The sequence below is a fragment of the Euprymna scolopes genome, chromosome 2 (genome assembly GCF_053919585.1).
Source record: "Euprymna scolopes isolate OS-2025 chromosome 2, ASM5391958v1, whole genome shotgun sequence".
NCBI classification, from domain to species: Eukaryota; Metazoa; Mollusca; class Cephalopoda; order Sepiida; family Sepiolidae; genus Euprymna; species Euprymna scolopes.
In genome coordinates this window covers 191,760,892-191,785,075 of record NC_136483.1, presented here as the reverse complement: position 1 = coordinate 191,785,075, position 24,184 = coordinate 191,760,892, and the positions used below count along the sequence as shown (strand labels likewise).

The 24,184-nt window shown below is 33.2% G+C and overlaps 2 protein-coding genes across 2 annotated transcripts in view; one reads left to right on the top strand and one right to left on the bottom strand.

The window, feature by feature from the left end:
• LOC145300229 (transmembrane protein 222-like) overlaps positions 1-15,388 on the bottom strand; it is a 53,981-nt gene extending 38,593 nt beyond the window's left edge. The window contains exon 1 of the mRNA XM_080144467.1: positions 14,864-15,388. Within this exon, the coding sequence (XP_080000593.1) occupies positions 14,864-15,060 (197 nt within the window). The 5' untranslated portion in view covers positions 15,061-15,388. The remainder of the gene's footprint in view (positions 1-14,863) is intronic.
• A 193-nt stretch (positions 15,389-15,581) lies between these two features.
• The window catches only part of LOC145300187 (uncharacterized), a 29,292-nt gene continuing 20,689 nt past the window's right edge, over positions 15,582-24,184 (top strand). Inside the window, exons 1-2 of the mRNA XM_080144463.1 lie at positions 15,582-15,720; positions 22,284-22,473. Of these exons, the coding sequence (XP_080000589.1) occupies positions 15,638-15,720; positions 22,284-22,473 (273 nt within the window). The 5' untranslated portion in view covers positions 15,582-15,637. The remainder of the gene's footprint in view (positions 15,721-22,283; positions 22,474-24,184) is intronic.

The following is a 24,184-nucleotide window of genomic DNA, read 5'->3' as shown; positions in this document are numbered from 1 at the left end:
TTTTGGGTCTAAATACTTGAAATTTTGGATATAGGTTCCTTGGACATGGATTTAACTAAATAACTTGATTTGAGCCCCAAACAAAAAATGTTAAGGGGTCAAAATAGGGGTCAAAGTTAAAAAAATTGACCACTTTTTTTTTGCTCAACATACACCTCCAAACACCCGGGCAACGCTGGGCTGAAATGCTAGTCTATATATCTATAAAAGTGAACGTGTGTGTGTGTGTGTGTGTGTAGATTTCCCTACACAATAACTGTCAATTTTCAGTATACAGACTCGAAATTTGATATACAGGGTACTGGGAAAATCTTTAATCGGTTTTCAGCCAGAAATTTGGTTGTTAAGGGGTCAAAGTTCAACGATTTGACCTCTTAGAACTCTACCAAACTTCTCCGCCAATTTTAGGCCTAAACACTTGAAATTTTGGATATAGGTTCCTTGGACATGGATCTAACTTAATTACTTGATTTGAGCCCAAAACAATAAATGTTAAGGGGTCACTTCGGTTTCTACCAAATTATTCAGACAATTTCTGGTCTAAACATTTGAAATTTTACATAAAGGGTATTTAGAGTTAGGGCAAGCTTTTTAATTGGTTTGGGTTGAAAATTTTAGTTACCAATATGTAAATGTATGCATGTGTGTTTGCATATCTGCTTAAAACTTTCGACAGAGGCGACGATTTTTACTAGATCGGTATTGTAAAGCCCACCATGTGGCTAAGATACGTTGATGACACCTTCATACTCTGGCCCCATCAGGAAGACATCCAGGCTCTCCTAGACCATGTGAACTCAATAAAACCATTGATACGGTTCACAATGGAGAAAGAAAAAGATAACCAACTGGCCTTACTTGACATACTCATATCACGCACAGAGCATGGGTTTAAGACATCCGTATATCGCAAGCCTACCTTCACCGGACAATACCTTAACTTCAACTCCCATCGCCCATACAGTATCAAACATGGAATCGCACGCTGCTTACAACATCGAGCAGAGACAATAAGTAGCAACACCATTACATACCACCAAGAAATGGTCAGGTTGAAGAATACCCTCCGTCGTAACAACTACCCCGATAGCATACTATCCACCAGACGTGTTAATAGTATAAGAGAGAAGAATGAAACCCAAAAACCACCAGCGGTCTGCCTACCATACATACGAGGCATCTCCGAAAAGATTCAGAGAATATGTGCCCCCTACAACATCAGGACGGTATTCAAGAGCGAGTCAACACTCAGACGACACCTGGTACGAGTGAAGCTCCGCATGGAGGAGAACATGACCAAAAACTGCATATACTAGTTTCAGAAAGATTTACAAGGGTGAAACATGCCGCCCCCTTAAAGTAAGGGTGGAAGAACACCGAAAAGCAGTAACTAAAGGGGAGACGGAAAAATCGGGTATAGCCAACCATGTCTGGATGGGGAACCATCGCCCCCTATGGGATGAAGTAAAAATAATAAACAGAGAAACCCACTGGAAAGTGAGAAAACTTAAAACAGCTCACATGCTCGGACATAGCAACCTACTGAGCAAACCAAGCATAGAGCTGAATGCAATTTGGACACCTCTGATAGAGAGAAAACCTTGAATAACAACAGGTTTAAGATTAACAAAAACCAACTAAGAATTGTCCAAGTGACATATGGCCGAGTGGTCCTAGATGTTGTATCAAAGTTTACAGTTACCCAAAGGTGCTGAGTTCAATCCTGAACGAAGGCAGTGAAAAAGTAACATTCAAAACAGAGAATCAGCAACTATGTCCCAGAGCCTAGCTGAGTTCGAACACGGTACCCCCGTAATAATAATAATAAAGGGTTGAGTTTGAGACTCCTAACAAACAGTTCCCCAGTTCGATACAAAACACCTGATGAAGGCCGGAGTGCAAAACGGCCGAAACGTTGTGACATTAACAAACAAGATGAGGAAGTCAGTCCGACAATCTCAATCAATGAAAACACCTCATTTCAAAAATACAGACAATTCGACCTTTCAAAAATACAGACAATTCGACCTTGGCAAAAAACATTAATATCTTCACCTACAACTGGGCACTTTTCTACAGGGGGGGGGTCGCTTTTTTCACCGATATTTTCGAAAGTCATCCTCTCCTTCCGATTGTCTAGCCTTAAATAAAACCTATGTCACTTCCGGTTTGGCAGTGGTCGTAAAAGACATCACATTTTTTCCCCCGTTCTTTTCCTCCTTTGCGGTACGGATTCGAGGCTTCCTTTCTACTAATACTTTTTTTTTTTGCTCAACACACTTACAAACACCCGGGCAACGGCGGGCTGAAATGCTAGTTTATCTATAAAAGTGAACGTGTCTGTGTGTGTGTACATTTTCCTACGCAATAACTATCAATTTTCAGTCTACAGATTCGAAATTTGATATACAGGGTACTGAGATTTGGGAAAATCTTTGTAATCCGTTTTCGGACAGAAATTTGGCTGGGAAGGAGTCAAAGTTCAACAATTTGACCTTTGAGAACTCTAACAAACTCCTCCGACAATTTTGGGTCTAAACACTTGAAATTTTAGATATCGGTTTCTTGAGCATGGATCTAGCTAAATAACTTGATTTGAGTCCAAAACAATAAATAATAGGGGTCAAAGTTAAAAAAATTGGCCGCTTTTTTTTTTTTTTTTTTTTTTTCTCAACATACACCTCCAAACACCCGGGCAACGCTGGGCTGAAATGCTAGTTATGTAAAAAAGTAAATGAATACAATAAAATTGACACTAGACATTTTACAAAAAAAGTTTATTTTAATATTTCTAATTAAATAAACATTTCCTTTTTATTATAATAAAATAGGGGTACTTAAATGAATTTTTATAATCTTCAAAAAATTCAGAAATTAAAGTATAATGTTTCTCTATAAATTAAAAAAAAAAATAAAACTGTCTTTTTGTCATTTTGAGCTTCCATAGAAATTCTGTGCAAAAACCGGTTTTGTTACTAAACTCTTGCTGTTGGAGGATAGTTATGCAAAAAAAAAAGGTCTTTTTTTAAATTCAGTATCTTAAAACTGAAATTTAATTTTTTTATAAAGGAGTCACCACTGATAAAGTCTTGAAGGCCACTCGAGGATAAGAGTTAATAAGTGTACAGTAGTCAATGGGACAATATCATAGTAATCGTTAGTAGTGGAAATTTTGTTAAATTGGAGTACTTAAGAGGACGGCTCATCAAGAACTTGTTTACATTGGACTTGAAGACAATCAAATTATAGTCAGCTGGAAAGCAGGCAAACGGAACAGAGTTCCACAGGTGTGCAGTTCTAAGAAAGAAGCTTTGTTCATGGAATCCACATTTAGATTTAGACACAGATAAAGAGCGGGGAAAATTATTGATAGTGGTTTCAGCTAGACAAGTGTTCTTCGTGAAAGTTTGGCAAGGAAGGACCATAGATTGGAACTCAGACAAGTACTTGCCATGAAAATACCAATAAAGCAGAGACAGGCTCGCAACATCTCTTCTGTGGGAAAGAGGTTGCAGGGAAGAGAAAAGGATATTCCCCACTAGGCTTTGAATTAGTTCCAGAAAACTAATATTTATCTTTCAATGGATTTTTACAATTTATTTAAATTTCAAATTTCGGATTTCCTTGATATTATCATAACTTTTTCAAGTATAAAAATACATTTTTTTCATTTAGAGATTAACTAGCATGGGTGCCCAGCGTTGCCCGGGTGTTTTGAGGTGTATGCTGAGCAAAAAAAAAAAAGGTTAATTTTTTAACTTTGACCCCTATTATGACCCCTTAAAATTTATTGTTTAGAGCTCAAATCAAGTTATTAAGTTAGATCCATGTCCAAGGAACCTATATCTAACATCTCAAATGTTTAAACCCAAAATTGTCGGAGGAGTTTGGTAGAGTTCTCAAAAGTCAAATCGTTGAACTTTGACCCCTTAATCGCAAAATTTCTGTCCAAAAACCAATCACATCGATTTTCCCAAATCTCAGTACCCTCTATATCAAATTTCGAGTCTGTAGGCTTAAAATTGACAGAGTTATTGCGTAGGGAAATGTACACACACAGACAGACAGACACTTTCAGATATACTAGCATTTCAGCCCGGCGTTGCCCGGGTGTTTGGATGTTTATGTTGAGCAAAAAAAAAAAAAAAAAAAAAAAAAAAAGTGGTAGTAGGAAGCCAGGCTCGAACCTGTACCGCAAAGAAGGAAAATAACGGGGTAAAACCTAACGTTTATGCTGTTACGACCACCGATAAACCGGAATGACATTTTTTTAAATTAAGGCTAGACAATCTTAAAGGAGAGGATAACTTTCAAAAATATCGGCGAAAAAAGTGACCCCTACCCCCTGTAGAAAAGGGCCTAGTTGAAAGGGAAGATATTAATGTTTTTAGCCAATTTTTTGATATTTGTCGTATGAAAGGTCAAACTTTAAAACGATACTGATCTTGGTAAAATCCGTCGCCTCTATTGAAAGTTTAAGGCAGACATGCAAACAGACATACATTTATATATTGGTAACTAAAGATTTTCGACCCAAACTGATGAAAAAGCTTGCCCTATCTCTGAATATCCTTTATGTAAAATTTCAAACATTTAGATCAGAAATTGTCTGAGTAATTTGGAAGAGACCGCAGAGGTCAATTTTTTTTTTTAACTTTGACCCCTTTAAATTTATTGTTTTGGGCTCAAATCAAGTTATTAAGTTAGATCCATGTCCAAGGAACCTATATTTAAAATTTCAAGTGTGCAGACCCAAAATTGTCGGAGGAGTTTGGTAGAGTTCTCAAAGGTCAAATCGTTGAACTTTGACCCCTTAATCGCAAAATTTATGGCCCAAATCTCAGTACCCTGTATATCAAATTTCGAGTCTGTACAATTAAAATTGACAAAGTTATTGCGTAGGGAAATGTACACAGACACGTTCACTTTTTATATATATATATATTTTTTTTTTCTTTTTTACTTGGGGATCACCACTTCTCAAAGCTCGAAAGCCACTCGAGGATAAGAATTAATGAATGTAGGGTGGAAGTGATTTAATCGTTAATAGTGTAAATTGGGTAGAATTTTATTATTTATAAGGACAATTTAACAGGAACTTGTTTACATTAGACTTGAAGGTCACCATGTTGTATTCAGCTGGGAAGCATGCCAACAAAACAGTGTTCCAAAGGCAGGCAGTTCTGAGAAAGAAGCTTTGTTCATGGAACCCGCATTTACATTTAGGCACAGATAGAGAGTGGGGAAAATCATATATAGTGGTTTTAGCTAGTCGAGTATTTTTTTGTGAAAGTTTGGCAAGGGGAGGGACCATAGATTGGAGTTCAGACGAGTACTTACCATGAAGATAGCGATAGAGAAGAGACAGGGTCTGTAGGAAAGAGGCTACAGGGAAGATAAAAAGGGCATCACCTACTAGGTTTCGAAGCCGGTTTTGAACTATCAAGGCAGGATAGGGCGTGCCGAGCAGCTCCTGTCCAGATGTGGCAAGAGTACTCCATTGTAAGGCGCACCTGACTAAGAAAGATTGCATCGGCAGTGAGATACTTACTGGAATGGCAGAGTGATCCAACCATTTTTCCAGCGATCTTGGCAACATATTTGATGTACGTGTTCCATTTCAGATTAGGAGTGAAAGTCAGCCCCACAAGCTTGTCAAGACAGAGCTTTCCAGGACTCGAGCCATTCATTTCAATTGGGGCCTGGTGGGGATCATGATGAAAGGAGAGAAGCTTAGTTTTCGATGCATTAAAATTAACCAACCACCTTTTTCCCCATTGCACCACATTCTCAAAATCAGAAGAAAGAGAATCAGAAAGATCTTTATCATTGCTAGCCTTTGAAGTGTCGCCATAGATTGTGGTGTCGTCTGCATAAATGTCTATGAATGACCTAAGAATGTGATTTGGGAGATCATTAATGAAGATCAGGCACAGGGTTGAAACCAAGATGGAATCCTGAGGGACACCAGCGTTAACACAATGAGTTTCCAATTTCTGCCCATCAACAACTACTCTTATAAGCCTATCAGAGAGATAGGATTTTATAACTAATCAAAAAGTAATCGACAATAACTCTTATCCTCGAGTGGCCTCCAGGTCTTGATAAGTGATGATCCCATGTAAAAAAAAAAAAAAAAAAAGACAGCTTTTATACCCATGATCTCTATCTTTCATTTTTATTTTGCACGTATTTACAAAAAACTTATCTTGGTTTTGGTAAAATTTATTTGTTATATACTTTTTATGTTCTTTGTTTTACCACTTCGGTTTGTTGTCTATAGTAACATATGCCTATTTGGTGTAAGTAAAGGAAGTAAGTTTAGCAGATGAGCCTCGTTCTGAAATATCTGAAAAGTTAGATCATGTTACATCTGACACCTGTTCTATAGGTGTATCAGAAAGTGGCCATTAAAAATGATGATCAGAACTTTAATAATTCAACTTACTATTTTTCAAAGCTTATAACTACTTGGAAAATGTAATTCAAACCTTAATTTTTTTTCAATTAAAGGAGCAAAGACCAAATTTTTTTAAAAATAACTGGTATAATAGCAAATTATGCAATATTTGTTTTTTTAAAGCGGTTTTCTTTAAAAAAAAATAAATTAATATAAAGAAAATCAACATATTTTGACTTGCTTATAAATATATGTATATATATACATGCCAAAAAGTCACTTAAAAAAATATACTATTAAATGGGTAGTTCCATTCTTCATTGTTAAGAATTTATCCATATTTATATTTTAAATTCCATGTATTTTTTAAATAAAATGATTTTTTAAAGCGAGGGTTGTAAAAAAAAAAAAAAAAAAAAAAAAAGAAAACATTCAATGAAATAGAAAAATTTGCCGTCAGCGTCTGATATTTACTTAACGATATAAGCATAACATGAGCTTTCATTTAAAAAAAAAAAGAAAAGGTTTTACACTTTGGACTTTACAGGTAAATTTCAAAAAAACTATTTTTTTTTGTTTTAAATCAGAATATTTTCTTTATTGATATTTTATCTTCAATTTGTGATATATAAAACTTTGGCACATAAATTAATTATTAAAATTTTAATAGACATTTCAAAATGGGGGTGGGATTTGAAAAAGATCGTTTCTCTAAAAAAATTTTTATTTTTTTTTTATTTATTACATTTTCACCCCAAAACAAGGCACATTGCCACTTTGATGTAGTTGGCTACTATTAGGGACACAGGCTACAGGGGTACTAGGTGGGGATTTGGGCAGCAAGATGTCGGTTCATGTTACACTTGAACTTCTGCAAGTCAGTACAGTTGGGGAAGCAGGAACCTGACAGGGAGTTCCAAAGTCTAGCGGTTCTGGGGAAGAAACTACTGGAGTAGAAGGTTCTCTTACATCTAGGGATCTCTGTGAAGGGGTGGGATTGTACTGCTTGTCGGGTTTGTCGGGGGTATAAGTGCTTGCAGCTCGTCGGAACATACACCATTAAAGTACTTGTAGAACAGGCAGAAGGATGCTACATTGCGTCGATGGGACAGAGGCTGAAGCTTGGATGATAGTTCAGGACCTATTAGGTTGGCGACTCTCTTTTGAACCTGGTCTAGGAGTGAGAGACTAGTAGCAGATGCACCGGCCCAAATATGACAACAATACTCCATACATATAGAGGTACAGGATACTTTCAGAGGTCAGTAGCTTTCTAGCACCGTAGAGAGAACCTACCTTTTTCGCAGCAGTCCTGGCAATGCTCTCAATGTAATTGCTCCAACTCGGGTTTCCTGTGAACGTTAGGCTGAGGAGTTTAAAAGATGTGTTTTCAGATAAAGAGTCTTTGGTCATTGCTATTGGTGGACGAGAAGGTTTCTTGTAATTATTGAAGGGAACAAGTTTAGTCTTGGCAGCATTGAATGTGACCATACATTTTTGTCCCCATTCCACTACAGATTGGAGGTCATTCTCTAGTATTTCTGCCATTTTTTTAGATATGTGTTCATTTGTTTTCCTGTCATGTCTGTTATAAAGCGTGGTGTCATCAGCATATATACCCACCTCACAGACAATTTTGTTAGGGAGGTCATTTATGAATATTAGGAATAATAGAGGTCCAAGGATAGACCCTTGAGGCACTCCCGCCTTTATATCATATTGTTTAGTTGTACAACCGTCGAGGACAACCTGGATTTTTCTCTTATCTAAGAAGGATTTAATTATGTTAAGTATTCTTCCAGTGATACCGTAGGATCTGATTTTCCTGAGAAGACCTTTGTGCCATACCCTGTCAAAAGCCTTAGATATATCTAGAGCTACTGCTCTACCCTCCCCGGCTTTGTCAAGTGAATGGTATATACGCTCAGAGATTACAGTTAGAATGTCTGCTGTGGAACGGGCTTGCCTAAATCCATATTGTTGGTCGGTAAGAAGTTTAGCATCTGTTAGGTGATGGACTAGAGAGCTTGGTTAATTATGGACTCAAATATTTTGGCAAAAAGTGGGAGGAGGCTAATGGGGCGGTAATTTGCTGGGTCAGTTCTTTCGCCAGAATTCTTGAAAACTGGTACCACAGAAGCAGTTTTCCAGCAGGCAGGAAAGCAAGATTCATTAAGGCATTTGTTGTAAAGTTTGGAGAGGATTGGAGCTACTTCAGCTGAGCACTTTTTTAATAGCATAGCTGGGATGAGATCAGGTCCACATGCTTTTGCAGTGTCAAGATTTTTTATAATGGCATGCACCTGAGAAAGGGTGATTTTCAGATCGTCAAGTGTGGCATCTGTCTGCAAAGGAAAGTCTGGGAGAGGATGGTTAGCAGGGTCTAGTGTGGAGTTGGAGGCAAACCGACTGGCAAGCATGTTAGCCTTCTCGGTTGCTGAGCAAACAACTTCATGATTGTTGGATAGTGGGGGAATTGTTGATTGCCCATTATTTACTACACTGTCATAGATTTTCCAGAAGTCACGAGTTCCTAATTTCTGAGCTCCAATGAGTTTTGGTGGTTTCAGTAAATTCTCTCTTAGCTGTCACTATTTCTTTCTTACAGTTACTTCTGGCTTCTATATACTTCTCTCTGTTTGAACTGGATTTATGTTGGCTAAATTTGTGGTACGCATGCTGCTTTTGCGCGATGGCAGCTGCACATGTGGAAGTAAACCATTGGGGAGAGTGGGGCTTGCTATAAAATTTCCATGTGGGGACATGTGCTTCAATTGCTATTTTGAACCATTCAGTGATCTCATTTGCGCACTGTTCAGCAGGAAGTGAAGATATTTCGCCATGGGGCGTCTCTAATGAGATCCCTGATGGCTTCCCAGTCAGCCTTTTTATAATATCTCGTTTTGAGCAATGGATCTTCCATTTTGGCTCTAGAGTTTAGGGTGATTTTAACTATTATCACTACATAATCAGTATTCCCAAGTGGGCTGTGGGTGTTCGTAATACAATCATCAGAAACTGGTCAGAAACAGATCTAAAAGTGATGTGTGGTGCTCTTGCTGGTCAGGGAAACGGATTGGAAACGTAACCGTCTGTGAAAATATATTTGGTTTATTGGAAAGAGCATAAAATTTCACATTGACCCTGAAAATATCATAAAAATTGAATCAATATAAAAATTTTGATAGATTTTTAAAGTTTAAAAATTGAAAAATATTTAACTCGTAAAATTCTATTGATTTTATTATGTAAAAAAAATGGTTGCATGAAGGCACGCCGGCATTTTGTAAACACAGTTTTTTTTTAAAAAGTAATATTTCTATTTTTTTTAAACAACTTTAATAGTTTCTTTTGGAAGTATATTCCATACAGAAAATAAACAACCCACTTTAAAAAGAGAAATTACGAGTTTTTTATATTTTATTCACAGTTTTATATTAGGGGCGTCAAAAATTCCTCCAAATTTCTGATACACCTACCTGTGCTATCCCAATAAAAGCATTACAATGCATTAAAACTCTGAAGAAACATACGCCCTTGTTGTTCTAAGTTGACTAGGCACTATTTGTGTTTCAAACTTAACAAAACTTTAAAATAAGTAAAAACACAAACCTTTTTTCAGTTTGTTGTCTTTTTTAGAAGGGGGGGGGTCGAAATATGTAAACACTAGGTACCTCCACGGCGATGTGTAAAACGTTAGTAGTACACATTTTAATAGTGACGTCATAATTTTGTGTGTTAGTGTTAATTTCTATGGATAAGCGTTCGCGTTATAATTATTAATGGAGTAAGTTTTTTTTTTTTTTTTTGCTATGGATAAAAAATAATACAAAACTTACCTTTTGTAAAACAAATACATTTTTATTAACGAACTACACAGACTAGAGTTAATAAAATAAAATTAATTTTAACGTATTCTTTGACACATGTATTTAAAAATAATGTTCTTAACAAGCCTCCGTACATTTTTGAAAAAAAAAAAGCGCCAAACATAAGGACCACCCTCTATCAATTTAAATAATAAAATCAAAACGAATTTTTTTAAAGTCGATTTTGGATTTACAATTTTTATTATCTCAATAGTGTTATATTCTTTTTTTTATTGGAAACCTGTTATTAAAAAAATCCATTTAAACGTCATATCGTGTAATATTTGAATTTTATACCATTTAAAGCTTTTTTAAAATATTTTTTAGAATTATTTTTTTTTTTTTTTTTGTAATTCGAACAATTATTACCGAGAAAAAAATTGTTCAGAAAGTGCTGTTTTTTTGTGCGTTTTTTTTAAACATAATATTGAATTTATGTCCAAATTGGACATAATATTTACAACTTTGAGGTAAGTGAAATAAATAACAGGATTTTATATACATATAAAAATTACTATTTTTTAATTATTTGATCTTTTCAGCTTTAAAAAAAATGTTTATCAAGCCACATTTATTTTGCTTAGCTTTCGGACCATGAAATATGGGGGGGGGGTAGAACACCTAAAAAAATATATTTCCGCTAATATATTTAACAAGTAAGTTTATTTAATATTGATTGAATATCGAAAATTTGAGGAAAATATTTGATTTTTACTAGATTTTTAAAACATGGGTGTGTGAACGGAACGAACGGCTTAAAAAACGTCACTACATAGGAACAGTGTTTTAAAGCGTCGATAATGTAAACACGATTTTTGTTTCGCATTTTCATTATTTTTGTATACTGTAAAAAATTTTAAAAAAATATTAGTGCATTTGAAGTTTTTCTATTAAATGTTAAGTTATAATATTAAATTAAATTACAATTACATCGTGTTACATATGGGGGGGGGGGTTAAAACTGTGGCGCGCGTTGGAAGTACCTAGTAAAGTAAACACACTTTATTTTCCAATAATTATTTTCAAAAACTTTTGTATGTGTTTACAATCTATTTTTAGTGAAAATTAAGAAAATATTATTTTTTTAATATATTTTTTATATACGTTTATATTTTGTTTAAGTAAAATTAAGAAATTAATTTTTAAAATATTGTTTATATCCATCTTCATTCAAAGGGTTACTTTTCGGTAGCTTCACCGGTTTTTGCTCTAAATTTTCCAAATTTCAGAACGAGGCTCATCTGCAAGACCTACTTCCTTTACTTGTACCCCAGTTCTTATAGTTATATCTTTAAATATTTATTTATGGAATTTGGTTGGTTTTGTAAAGTCAAATTTGTTTTTATTTATTTGTTTGTTTGTTTGTTTGGGGGGAAGGGAGGGAAGTGATTTTGCGAGAGAACTAAACTTATTTTTACTCAAAAACGAGATTCTTTTATTTCTATGCTGTTATATGTCAACGCCCTGAAAAATATATATTTTGATGACAGATCGATTTTTTAATATGTCGTTTTAAGGCAAAACAACAGTATTTAACTGACATGTCGAAAATGGTAATATATCCAAAAATTACGAAAATTCATCGAATAGAGCAACTGCTATTGTGTTTTTAGTAAATAAAAATCAACATCGCTAGCGGCTAAAAACAAAACGTAAATAAAGTAGTGAAAACGCAAATCAGTATCTCCCGTAGTCACAATCTTCAAGGTGTTGTTCACATCTAGGGAAAATGTCATTCTCCCAATTTTCCGTAAAATTACTTTTAACTATAAATAATTTTCGGCGGATTTGAACGAGCTTTCCCTCCTTCCGTCAGATTATTATCGTCAATAACAGACTTTACTTTCATATTAGCAGGAAATACTGGATTTATATTAAGAACAATGGGCTCCACATTTTGGCCAAGTTTCAGAAAAATCTAATGGCTGGATCAAAAGTTATGGCGCAAAACGTGTAATTTTTAGCATGTTGTGAGACAGACCCTGAGGACGGAACGGGAATTTTCGAAAAAAAAATTTTTACTGTGCACATTTAATGAAATACAGTTTGTGGCAAAATTTCAGGAAAAACTAATGGACGTTTCGGTTATCTGGCAATCGTCCGGAATAACGGACGCATCATGGACGGACGCCACTGAAAACATAGGTCCCTCCCTCTCCGATAAATCGGGGGACCAAAAATTTTAAGTTTATTTAATGACTTTTAGCGTGGAGGATCAACGTTCTAGTAAAATTTTCTTTTACACCAGAAAAATATGTTCAGGAGTTTTGTTGATTGACCGAAAAGTGGTGTATCAATTTAAAGTGATCCTCCACGTTAAAATTCATTAAATAAACTTTAAAAAGGTGCTATTTTTTAAATCGTATTTCCAAATTCAATTAAAGTTTTATGATATGTTTTTTTATTCAATTGTAAGATTAAAGTATAGAATAGGTACAAAACACCCTCCCCATGTTAGAATGGCTTTTTAAATAACAACATTATTATTTCAGCACGGATCTATAAGTGCACTAGTACAAAAAAAAAAAAAAAAAAAAAAAAATTCCTGCTAATATGAAAGTTAAGTTTGTTATCGACGATAATCCGCAGAAGGGATTTTATCCGGAGTCACCAAAAGTAACAAAGATTAGACTATTCCTAGTAATGGCATGGATCAGAATTTTTGTAGGAATTTTTGACACCCCTAACACGAAACTGCGAATACAATATAAAAATCTCGTAATTTCTCTGTTAAAAGTGGGTTATTTATTTTCTTTATGGATTATACTTCCAAAATAAACTATTACAGTTGTTTTAAAAGTAATAAAAATATTTTTATTTTTTTTTTTAAACAGTAATGAATTTTCCGAACTCAATATTTTTCAATTTTTAAACTCAATATTTTTAAATTTTTAAATTTTAAAAATCTATCAAAATTTTTCTATTGATTCTATTTTTACGATATTTTCAGGGTCAATGTGAAATTTTATGTTCTTTCCAATAAACCGAATATAATATTTTAGACAAACGTTTTTTTTTTTTTATTCACGGTTCCCCCCCCCCCCAGTGTCTATTACAAAGAAAATACTTAATTTAGTCTCGGATAAGTACATAATTATTTACTCACAAATTGAAGAGAAAAGGTCAATACATAATATATTCAAATTTAAAAAAAAACGGACATCGTGTTCTTGTAGAATTTTACCTGTAAAGTTTGAAGTTTAAAACCTTTTTTTAAACCACGTTATTTGTTTTTTCTTTTTTCTTTTTTTTTTTTTTAATGGAACCTTGGTCCTTGCTCCTTTAATTGAAAAAAAAATTAGGGCTTGAATTACATTTTTCGAGGAGTTATAAGCTTGGAAAGACAGGGGGTCGAATAATTCACGCCTCCAATTTTGTAAATGTCTAAAAATAATTAATTTCGACTCGGATAAGTACATAATTATTTACTCACAAATTGAAGAGAAAAGGTCAATACATAATATATTCAAATTTAAAAAAAAACGGACATCGTGTTCTCGTCGAATTTTACCTGTAAAGTCCGAAGTTTAAAACCTTTTTAAAAAAAAAAACACGTTTTTTTTTTTTTTTTTTTTTTTTTTAATGAAATCTTGGTCCTTGCTCCTTTAATTGAAAAAAAAAATTAGGGCTTGAATTGCATTTTTCGAGGAGTTATAAGCTTGGAAAGATGGGGTGGAATTATTCGCTATTTTCACAAAAAATTCTGATACTGCTATGGATGGCCTGGTCCCTGTTTTTGCGGTGGGTGTTAAGTTCTGTGCAGTTCTAGGAGGTTGTTCACCCTCACAGGCTTTATCTTTTCTTTGAGAAGAGGTTAGTTTATTTCTAATCGCCTGAGGCGCCCTCACCCGGACTGCCAACGTAGCTGTCCAGGCACTTTTTGCAGGTCAGAGTGCCCATCGGAGGCGCTGACTTCTCAATCCCCTTTTCGACCCTGGTGTCACAGTTCTTGCAGTGAGAGAACTATCTTTTTTTAAATAAAATATTTGTTTTAATATTTGATAATACAAAAATACATTTTTTGTTTGTTTGTTTCATGATAACACAAGTAATTTTTTTGAATAAATATGGTTTCGTTTTTCGTGTATTAACTATGCGACTCTGTTCCTTTCTGTAATCAACCGTATCCATTTCAGATAGCTTGATTTTTCCGAGCACTGATCTTGGACATTACCTAAAAACAAATTCAAAACAGTGAAACGTAAACGATAACATTTCATTTATCATTCTTGCGGACTTTATGTCATCTAAAAAGCATATAAAAATAGCACAGACCATATTTTTCATCAGTTGCTACTTAGGAAATTTATACAAAATTTGAGCGAAATCCAACAGAAACAGGGAAAGATATTTCAATGAACTCTATAGTACAATTGATCCTTCCAAAAGGTTGAGCTGGGGAAAAATAACTTTTCTTTTCTGTACAAGATGATAAAAAAGTTAAAAGCAAAAAATGTTTATTATATATATATATATATATATATATATATATATATATATATATATATATATATATATATATATATATTTCCGGTTTAATGTGAAAACTCCAGTTAGCAAAACATAAACAAAGCTAACGGAAAAGTTTACTCACGTAATAAACGGAATTGGGGTCCAAACGATACAATATGGAAACCGACTCTTTTCAAAGTCTATTTGAACACTTGGCCGTTTACTTTTGCTTCCCGGTATCGCCATGTCAACGCCACAATCTTCAGACTGAGAAGAATTCTCTGAAACTGTCGGTTTTATAGCTGTTTTTTCACCCGGACTAAAAGATTTTTCAGCCATAGCAGGCAAAACAAACTGTGCGTCAATTTGACGTGAGCGATGAAAAATAGAGAATTGTATAAACGAAACGAAATGTTTTTCACCTAATTGTGTAAGCAAAGTTGTTATTGCGTTTTCGCTTTTCCATTCCGCATTTTTTTTTTTTTTTATAAATGTGTACACCTTAAATAGAAACGAAAGAAAAATTACTTCAAGTTTATTAAATCTTGATTATAAAATAAATGATTCGTATGTATAATTTTTTAAAAATTATTTCTTTGAATTTTAACATAGAAAAAATATTTTGAAAAATAAACGTTTTTGCGGTTGGTGAGCTGAATTATAGTGCGTACAAAAAAGTTGCTAGCTTTATTAAAGTTTTAGTTTTAGAAAGGCTTTTGAAACGATATAGTCAGAAATTAATTGTCATCAAATATATTATAAATCCGTTTTAATATTATTTTGAATATTAATATAATTATTAGTTACGTTAATACATAAAAAAAATACGAATGTAAAAACAATTGTTAGAAACCAAAAATACGAAACTAAAGGTAGCCATTATTGAATAAAGTCGCAGGAGGCGCGCACTTCGGAAATGTTGGAAGCTTCAAATAAAGCTCGCTTACGACGCGTTAATGCAATCAATGGACAAGGTGTTACTTGTTTTCCTATCATGACGTAAGTATAAATATACAGTAATTTATAAACAATTGAAAAATATTATCCAATAAGTTGATTTTTGTTTTTTTTTCCTAGTAACAAGTGAACATATGTTTCAAGTATTGGTGTTCACTGTTAACGTTCCATTGTGTTTGTTCCAACCGAAACAAATTTGATTTATGTGCAAGAATTTAATTATATTTATTGATCTTTATTTATTTTTGCTGAATTTTATTGTTGGGATATTTTCATGGAAAATATTGCTAACTGGTTGAAACATTGCAGTTTGTGTCTAAGAAATAATAGCTGTTCGCCAATTCCTTTCGCATATTTAAAATCTCGGTACTCTTGCACTTATTCATCCGTGCTGAAATAACGTTATTTAAAAAGCCGTTCTTAACATGGGGAAGGGAGGGTGTTTTGTACCTATTCTGTACAATTGAATAAAAAATAAAAACTTTAATTAAACTTGGAAATACGATTTAAAAAATAGCGCGGATCAGTAAGTGCATTTACATTAGCACCGAAATTTCATTTAAAAAGTACTTGTTTATTTTCGCGAAAAATTAAGTTTTTTGTCTGTTAAATCCTATTTTAGTCACGTAAATTGTTTAGAGTGAAATGAATTTTTGTATGATTTTGTATTCTCAACTTTTTAACTTAGTAAATGTGAGTCACATTGAAGACAGATTGCGATAAAAATGTTTTTTTTTTCATAATGAATCTTTAGAAGTTCAAATTTTAGTGCGCCATGACATCTGAAGAAAATCGCCTTTTTAACGAATAAAATTACTAGCATTTTTAAGATGCTGTCATCTTGGAAATTGGAGCATAGTTATATCCATTTAAATATTAAGTTTCGAAATGGTTTCTCCCGTATAAAAAAAAAATGAGAAAGTATGAACCCATTTTTATCGGCTGTACATAATTTTTGGTGCTTGTGTGGAATACCGATCGTGCTGAAATTATTATAATTATATATTTATTTAAAAACACATTCTTAAAAACATTTCTAATTTAAAAACACATTCTTGACATAGGAAGGACATTTTATAACTATTCTGTATTTTCACCTAACAATTTAATAAACAAAAGATGCTATGAAAATTGAATTAAAAATCCTATCTAAAAATTTTTTTTTTTTTAATAGCACGGTCCACATTATGCATTCTTAAGCATACGATCTCGTTTTGGCTTGAATTTTGCGAATTATTTTGTTATTTAATGAGTTTTTGAAATACATATTGGGATCAGGAGAAATGAAATGGTTCCTCTCGATGAGGCCATAACCTGAAAAGTGAAAAAATATTACTTTGAAACCATTGGGTTTGTATTACTGTACACATAGATTCGAAAAAGTTGTCAAAAAATAAATATATAACACATAAATGTTGTCAAAGGTAAGATAAGTTAATTTTCAACCTAATTGGATAATTTTTTGTGTTTTTATTTAATGTAAAATGTTTATTCAGCTCGAAAAATAACTAGTGTTTACCGATGTATTGAAAAATTCAAAATGGTGCCGAACTCTCTGAACACGGTAAGTTTGGGAAAATGAGTTAAAAATAAAAAACTATACCACATACTGTTAAAAACCCACCGAATATATGTCAGACTTTAATAGTTTATTTTGGAAGTATAATCACTAAAGAAAATAAACACCCCACTTTTAACAGAGAAATTACGAGATTTTTATATTTTATTCGCAGTTTCGTGTTAGAGGTGTCAAAAATTCCTACAAAAATTCTGATACACCTATGTCAGCGACAAGCGTATGTCACGGTAACATATATTGAGCTAGTTTCTAACAGTATTTGTATATTTTTAATTTTTAACTCATTTTCCCAAACTTACCGTATTCAGCGAGTTTGGCGCCATTTTGAATTTTCCAACACATGGGTAAACACTGTTTGTCGAGCTGAATAAACCTGTTACATGAAATAAAAACACTAAAAAAGTATCAAGTTGGGTAGAAAAGTAATTTATCTTGCCTTTGATAACATTTGTTATATATTTGCTTTTTTGACAACGTTTTCGAATCTGTGTAGTAAAACAAACCCGAAACATTTTTTTTGGGCATGTACATGAAAAATATAATTAAAAAAATCCCAATAAACTTTGGGAAAAAACATGTTTTGAACAATTGAAATCTTTATTTTTGAATAAAACAAAAACAGTAGTGTTTTCGTCGAGTAGTTTTTATTTTATTCAAGAAAATAAAAGGTGCACTGCAGTATTGAGCTGTGCTGAAATAATGACGTTATTTAGAAAGCCATTCTTAACATGGGGACGGGAGGGTGTTGTGTACTTATTATGTACTTTCGCCTAACAATTTAATAAAAACAGGTATCGTTAAACTTGAAAAATGCTATTTAAAAATAGCGCGGATCAATAAGTGAGTGCACTGCTGCCAGTGCACAGTGCACTCACCAAATAATATTTCACTGTGTTTACTGTTTCGATCGACGACATTCCATGAGAGGTAGGTACACGCTAAAGCTTTTTGTTTATCGCCACAAGTGCTAATTTGGACTTGCACCAATTTTACTGACCAATATAATGACTATAATCTCCGCCCCACCCCAAATATCCATCCAACAAAACAGAAAAAATCATAACAAAATAATTCAAAGCGCAAGGTTCAAGCCAAATTAAACAAATAATAATAAAAAAAAAACTTAGGCCACACACGCAAAAATTCTTTCCTTGTAAAAATAATAATTGCTCCCTAAGACTAACTGCGTACAACATCTGCGGCGATGCGTATTTGTTTCGCTAGAGGGGTCACTCGTGTCGTGTACGTCAGCCAGATGTGCTTATCTAGAAAAGTTATCGTCTTATTTTACTCATTTTTTAATAGGATTTTCAAGTTTTAGGGGTTTTTTTTTTGTTTGTTTTTTTATGAAATTGTCGATCGGGAGAGGGAGGGCTTAGCTGTTCATTGATGCAGTGGAGTTTCAAACTAACTTTTATTACAAATTGCCATTTTAAGGTGGGCGATGTTGCTTTAAGCGTAGTAGTACTGAATAATTACAAAATATCCTGCTACTTCTACAGTTTATCTCCGAAAATGGAGACGCCATTTTTTTTTTTTTTTTTTTTCGGGCACTTGTCATTAGAATCAGTGAGAAATCAGTATGGCCGAAGTAGGAAATAAATAACAAAAAAATTAAACTAGATATTAATTACTTCCGGAAAGAACTATGAAAAAAAGTAAATAAAGAAAGTGAAAGAACATATATCGGTAATTGTTTAATTGGAAATGTTTCGATTTACTTCATGAAAACAGGAAAGTTTTTCATGAAATGTATATATATTTTTATTATTAAAAACAGAAAACGAAAATGACATAATTGTTTAAACTGAGCGAGAGCGTCATTTGAAGATTAAAAATGTATCAAAATATAATTGTAAAGAAAGACATTTATTGAAAAGTCCGTAAGAAAATATAATTTTAATAAAACGTTTTTGTATTTTTTTTCCTACTTCGGTCATAGTTTAAAATACTGATTTCTCCCTCTGATTTTAACGACAGGTGCCCGAAAAAATAGCATCTCCATTTTCGGCGATAAACTGTAGAAGTACCAATATCCTTCCCTCCTAATCTTAAGAATGGGTTTCTAAATAGTTAGTTATTTCAACATTGTAACTTCTCTGCATAAGTACCGAAAGACAAAAGTAAAAATATATTTGTTTTGGAAGGAAAAGTGTTATTGGTGGTTGGGGTTTGTATTACTATACACATAGATTCGAAAAAGTTGTCAAAAAACAAATATATAACGAATAAATGTTATCAAAGGGAAGATAAGTTACTTTTCTACCATAATTTTTTAGTGTTTTTCGTGTAACCTGTTTATTCAGCTCGAAAAATAGTGTTTACCGATGTATTGGAAAATTTAAAATGGTGCCGGAATCTCTGTTAAACACAGTAAGTTTGGGAAAATGAATTAAAAATAAAAAAAAATATACAAATACTGTTAGAAATGTGCTCGATATATGTTACCATGGCATAGGCTGACATATATTCGGCAGTTTTTAACAGTATTTTGTATAGTTTTTATTTTTTACTCATTTTCCCAAACTTACCGTGTTCAACAGTCCTGCCCCATTTTAAATTTTCCAATACATCGGTAAACACCTTTTTTTTTTTTTTTTTTTTTTTTTTTTTTTTTTTTTTTCCCCCGAACTGAATAAGCATGTTACATTAAATAAAAACATTAAAAAATTATCCAGTTAGGTAGAAAAGTAACTTATCTTGCTTTTGGTAACATTTATTTGTTATGTATTTGTTTTTTTCACAACTTTTTTGAATCTATATGTATAGTAATACAAACCCAGTGGTTGTGTATTAAAAAATTTAAAAAAAAAACTGTAGAAATGAAGCAGCTAAAAATAAAATTACAGGAAAATTGTGAAATATTATTTTAAAAAAAAATAATAATAATACTAGCGTGTACATAAAATTGTGCCTGCAATATTTTTCATAGCTCTGTCCTTTCATGTATGGTTTTATTTCCCTGTGGTTTATGAATCCTGTTTGTAATATCATGTAAAACAAATTGGATGTTTTCTCCAAACCAAGCAATGAGCACGAGGCAATCCTATTTTTAGCCATTTATGTATATGTAAACTATGATCACCCCGAATATTTTTTTTCTTCACATGAAAACTGATCACATGGGAATTTGAGTTCATTCATTCACAAACTCTGTCCAATTCGATTGTATATAAGTTATAATTAAACCTATTAATAATTTCATGGAGACCATCACATCCTAGGTACGTTCATGCATATACGGAGATCTCAGTAAATGTTGGGTACATTTTCAGTTTTTCTTTTTCATCTAATATGGTTGACGACTTGGACAGTAATTAATCATCTGCTATTTTGAAATGTTTTGTTTTTATTTATTTAAAAAAAAAAAATAGATTTTTTTATAAAAAAAATTTTATTGTGAAAATAAAATCTGTTATATTATAACAAAAAAAAAAACATTTAAACAAGATTGGCGAAAATCTCTCGCTCTTTCGACTATCATCTCATCAGGAGAAAATTAGTAGCATGCAATCGAAAATATTGGCAAAAAATAAAGAACAATGAGGGAATTTTAAAGTGCCAAAAATTTGTTTTTTGGCACTTTAAAATTCCCAACGCGCTTTATTTTTGCCAATATTATTTTTTATTTTCTCTTGAACAGATGATAGGCGGAAATCTCAAGTTCTTTTCCTAGGTATGGGCAATAATGGCAGAAAAAAGGTAGGGAACATAGTTTTGAAAGCCGGGTTATCATAATTTTTTGGTAGGTTTCTGACTACTTTTTCATTGTGTTTGAAAAATTAAAGCCTAAAGTTAATTTCCAAATGGAAAAAACTATTTGTACGTGTGAAAAAAAAGTTATAATGAAATGTTTTCACAGTGACATTTGAACGCTTACAAATTCAGCTAAATTTTTAAGTTATATAAATTCGTTGTAAAAATCCATTGAAAGATAAATACTAGTTTTCTGGATCTATTCAAAGATAATTAGTAAAGATATTGAATTAAATAATGAAAAAAAAAACACTTGTTTTACAAAAAATAGCTTAATTAGCCTCCAAAAGCAGGAGGTTCTAGCTTAGCTTAAGCAAAAACGGATGTCATGGTGTGGATTCTACAAAAGGCTGTCTGAAAATGACATCAGGTAGTTTGGAGGAAGGTACCTACCTTCAACATGTTACAAATCCCTTCACAAAAATCTTATACCCATATTAAAGGATACTTTTTTATTGTAGTTTAAGGATTTGCTTGTCAAACAGTGAAATTATATCCTTTTTGATTTGTCCAATGAATGATTGGGTACTACAAAAAAAAAATCATCTATCTTTATTTTGGAGATGTGCTGAAACTGTTTGGAAGATGCAAACTGTCTCGATAATAAAACACTTGTTCAATTATTACAACAGCAACCGTGTATGTCTCCTAACGTAACTGTCTATCTGTATTGTATAAGAGCCATATACATCCTAAGATATACTACTGCTATCATATCTAGGAGGTGCCAATCGGATCACTCTTTCTTACTGTGATATTGTATAAAATCAACTTCACAATCTAGCCGAGGATGATTTTGTTCCTATATCCTCTTTCAGTTTTGTTTTGTTTTTTGTTTTTTTTTTTCCAAATAAAATCTTTCCTGTGTAAATCATAGTTGTAATGAAAATATCCAATATTGGTTGTTCGTTCATTAATGTTAATATTTTGTCAACATACATATAGAATTGATAAACCCTGGCAAGAATGTGCAAATTTTCATATGGAAAAATTTGTATGCATATTTTCTTTCTCTAAAATGGCTTTCCAATGTTGAATTACATTTTTATTACAATATTCAACCATCAATTTGGCATAAGACACTCATTCTAAGTCAACGGCCTATAACTTTTGCACATTTTTAATAAGCTAAAAAGTCTAGTGATGTTGAACAAAGTGCAACTGTTTTGTCTACCTTGAATTTATAAACACAAAACTAAAATTGTTTTATTTTTACGCAGTAATTTTTCAGATTATTTAAAATCTCATCTTCCATATTTTTGTTTTCTAGGTTAAAAGAAAGTGGCGTCACAACTTTCGGTCGAAGTTCACAGAATGATTATCTTTTGGATTCAAATTTTCTTAAGAATTTCATTTCTCGGTTCCATTGCAAAGTGGAGTCTACGAAAACGGCAAATGGTCAAATGGAATATAAAATCTTTGATAGCAGCATGAATGGCACTTTTGTTAATGACGTTCGGGTAAGTCGATTCTTCTGTTTTTTTTTTTTTAACCTAATCTTATTATTTTTGCATGTTTTCTTAATGGTGTTTACTGTTATCTTCCAGGCGGAAGCTTTCATTGTTTTTTTTTGTTTTTTTTTTTTTTACACAGGAGGCACCACTTATAAAGGCCTAAAGGCCACTCGAGGATAAGGGTTAATGAGTATACATTAGCCAATGTGATTATAGCATAGTAAACATAAGTAGTGGGAATTTCGTCAAATTAAGTATAAAACTATTAATTGTTGCCAGGTTCAAGTTTTAGAGATGATTGGTCAGATTATGTGACTTTTTTTTTTTTTTTTACACAGGCATCAACACATTATCAAAGCCTTGAGGCCACTCGAGGATAAGGGTTAAAGAGTGTACAGTAGAAATTGGACAATATGGTAATCAATTCGGTAAATTTGTTAACTTATATGGAACGGCTCATCAAGAACTTGTTTACATTAGACTTGAAGAAAACCATATTGTAGTCAGCAGGAAAACGGAAGACAATTCCACAGGCGTGCAGTTCTAAGAAAAAAAGCTTTGTTCATGGAATCTACGTTTAGGTTAAGGCACAGATAAAGAGTGGGGGGAATTATTGATAGTGTTTACAGTTAGACAAGTGTTTCTTGTGAAAGTTTGGTGGGGGGGGGGGAATAGTGGACCATAAACTGAAGCTCAGTCGAACACTTTCCATGAAAATAACGATACATCAGAGACAAACTCGCAACATCTCTTCTGTGAGATAGAGGTTGCAGGGAAGAGAAAAGGACATCTCCTATGAGGCTACAAAGTCTATTTTGAACTCTATCAAAGCAGGACAAGTCCTTTCTAGCAGCTCCTGCCCAGATATGGCAACAGTATTCCATCCTTGGACGTACATGGCTCTTATATAGATAGAGAATTGCATCAGCAGTGATCGATCTACAGGATCGATAGAAAGATCCCACCATTTTTCCGGCGGCCTTGGCAACAGATTTGATGTATGTGTTCCATTAAAGATCAGGAGTAACGGTCAAGCCCAGAAGCTTGTCAAAACTTGAGGCCTCCTGAAGACGAGAGCCATTCATTTCAATTGATGCCAGATGTGGATCAGTGTTGATGATGTAAAGAGAGAAGCTTGGTTTTAGATGCATTAAAAGTAACCAACAACTACTTTCCCCATTGTACCACGTGCTCAAGATCAGAGGAGAGAGAATCGGAGAGAACTTGGTTGTTTACTGTCTTAGATGTGCTACCATAAATGGTAGTGCTATCACCATAAATGTCTACAAATGATGTAAGGCTGTGATTTGGAAGATCATTAATGTAGATCAGGAATAGAGTTGGGCCCAGGATGGACTCCTGAAGAACTCCAGCATTAATACTGTGAACTTCTGATTTTTGCCCCTCAACTACTACTCTTATGAACCTATCAGAAAGAAATGATTTAATAATTGAGAAGACATTTCCAGCTATACCATAGCTAGAGATCTTGTGAAGTAAAACTTTATGCCATACCCTATCAAAGGCCTTAGATATGTCAAGTTGCCCTAGAAAGGTTGCCTCCGTCGAGAGATTTTCTAATCCTATGAGATATAACTGTAAGCACATCTGCAGTAAATCTAGCAGAACGGAAACCATATTGAGTGTCACTAAGGTTATTTTTGTTTAGATGGTTGATTACTTCTGTATTTAACAGATTCCAGCAACTTACTCATGA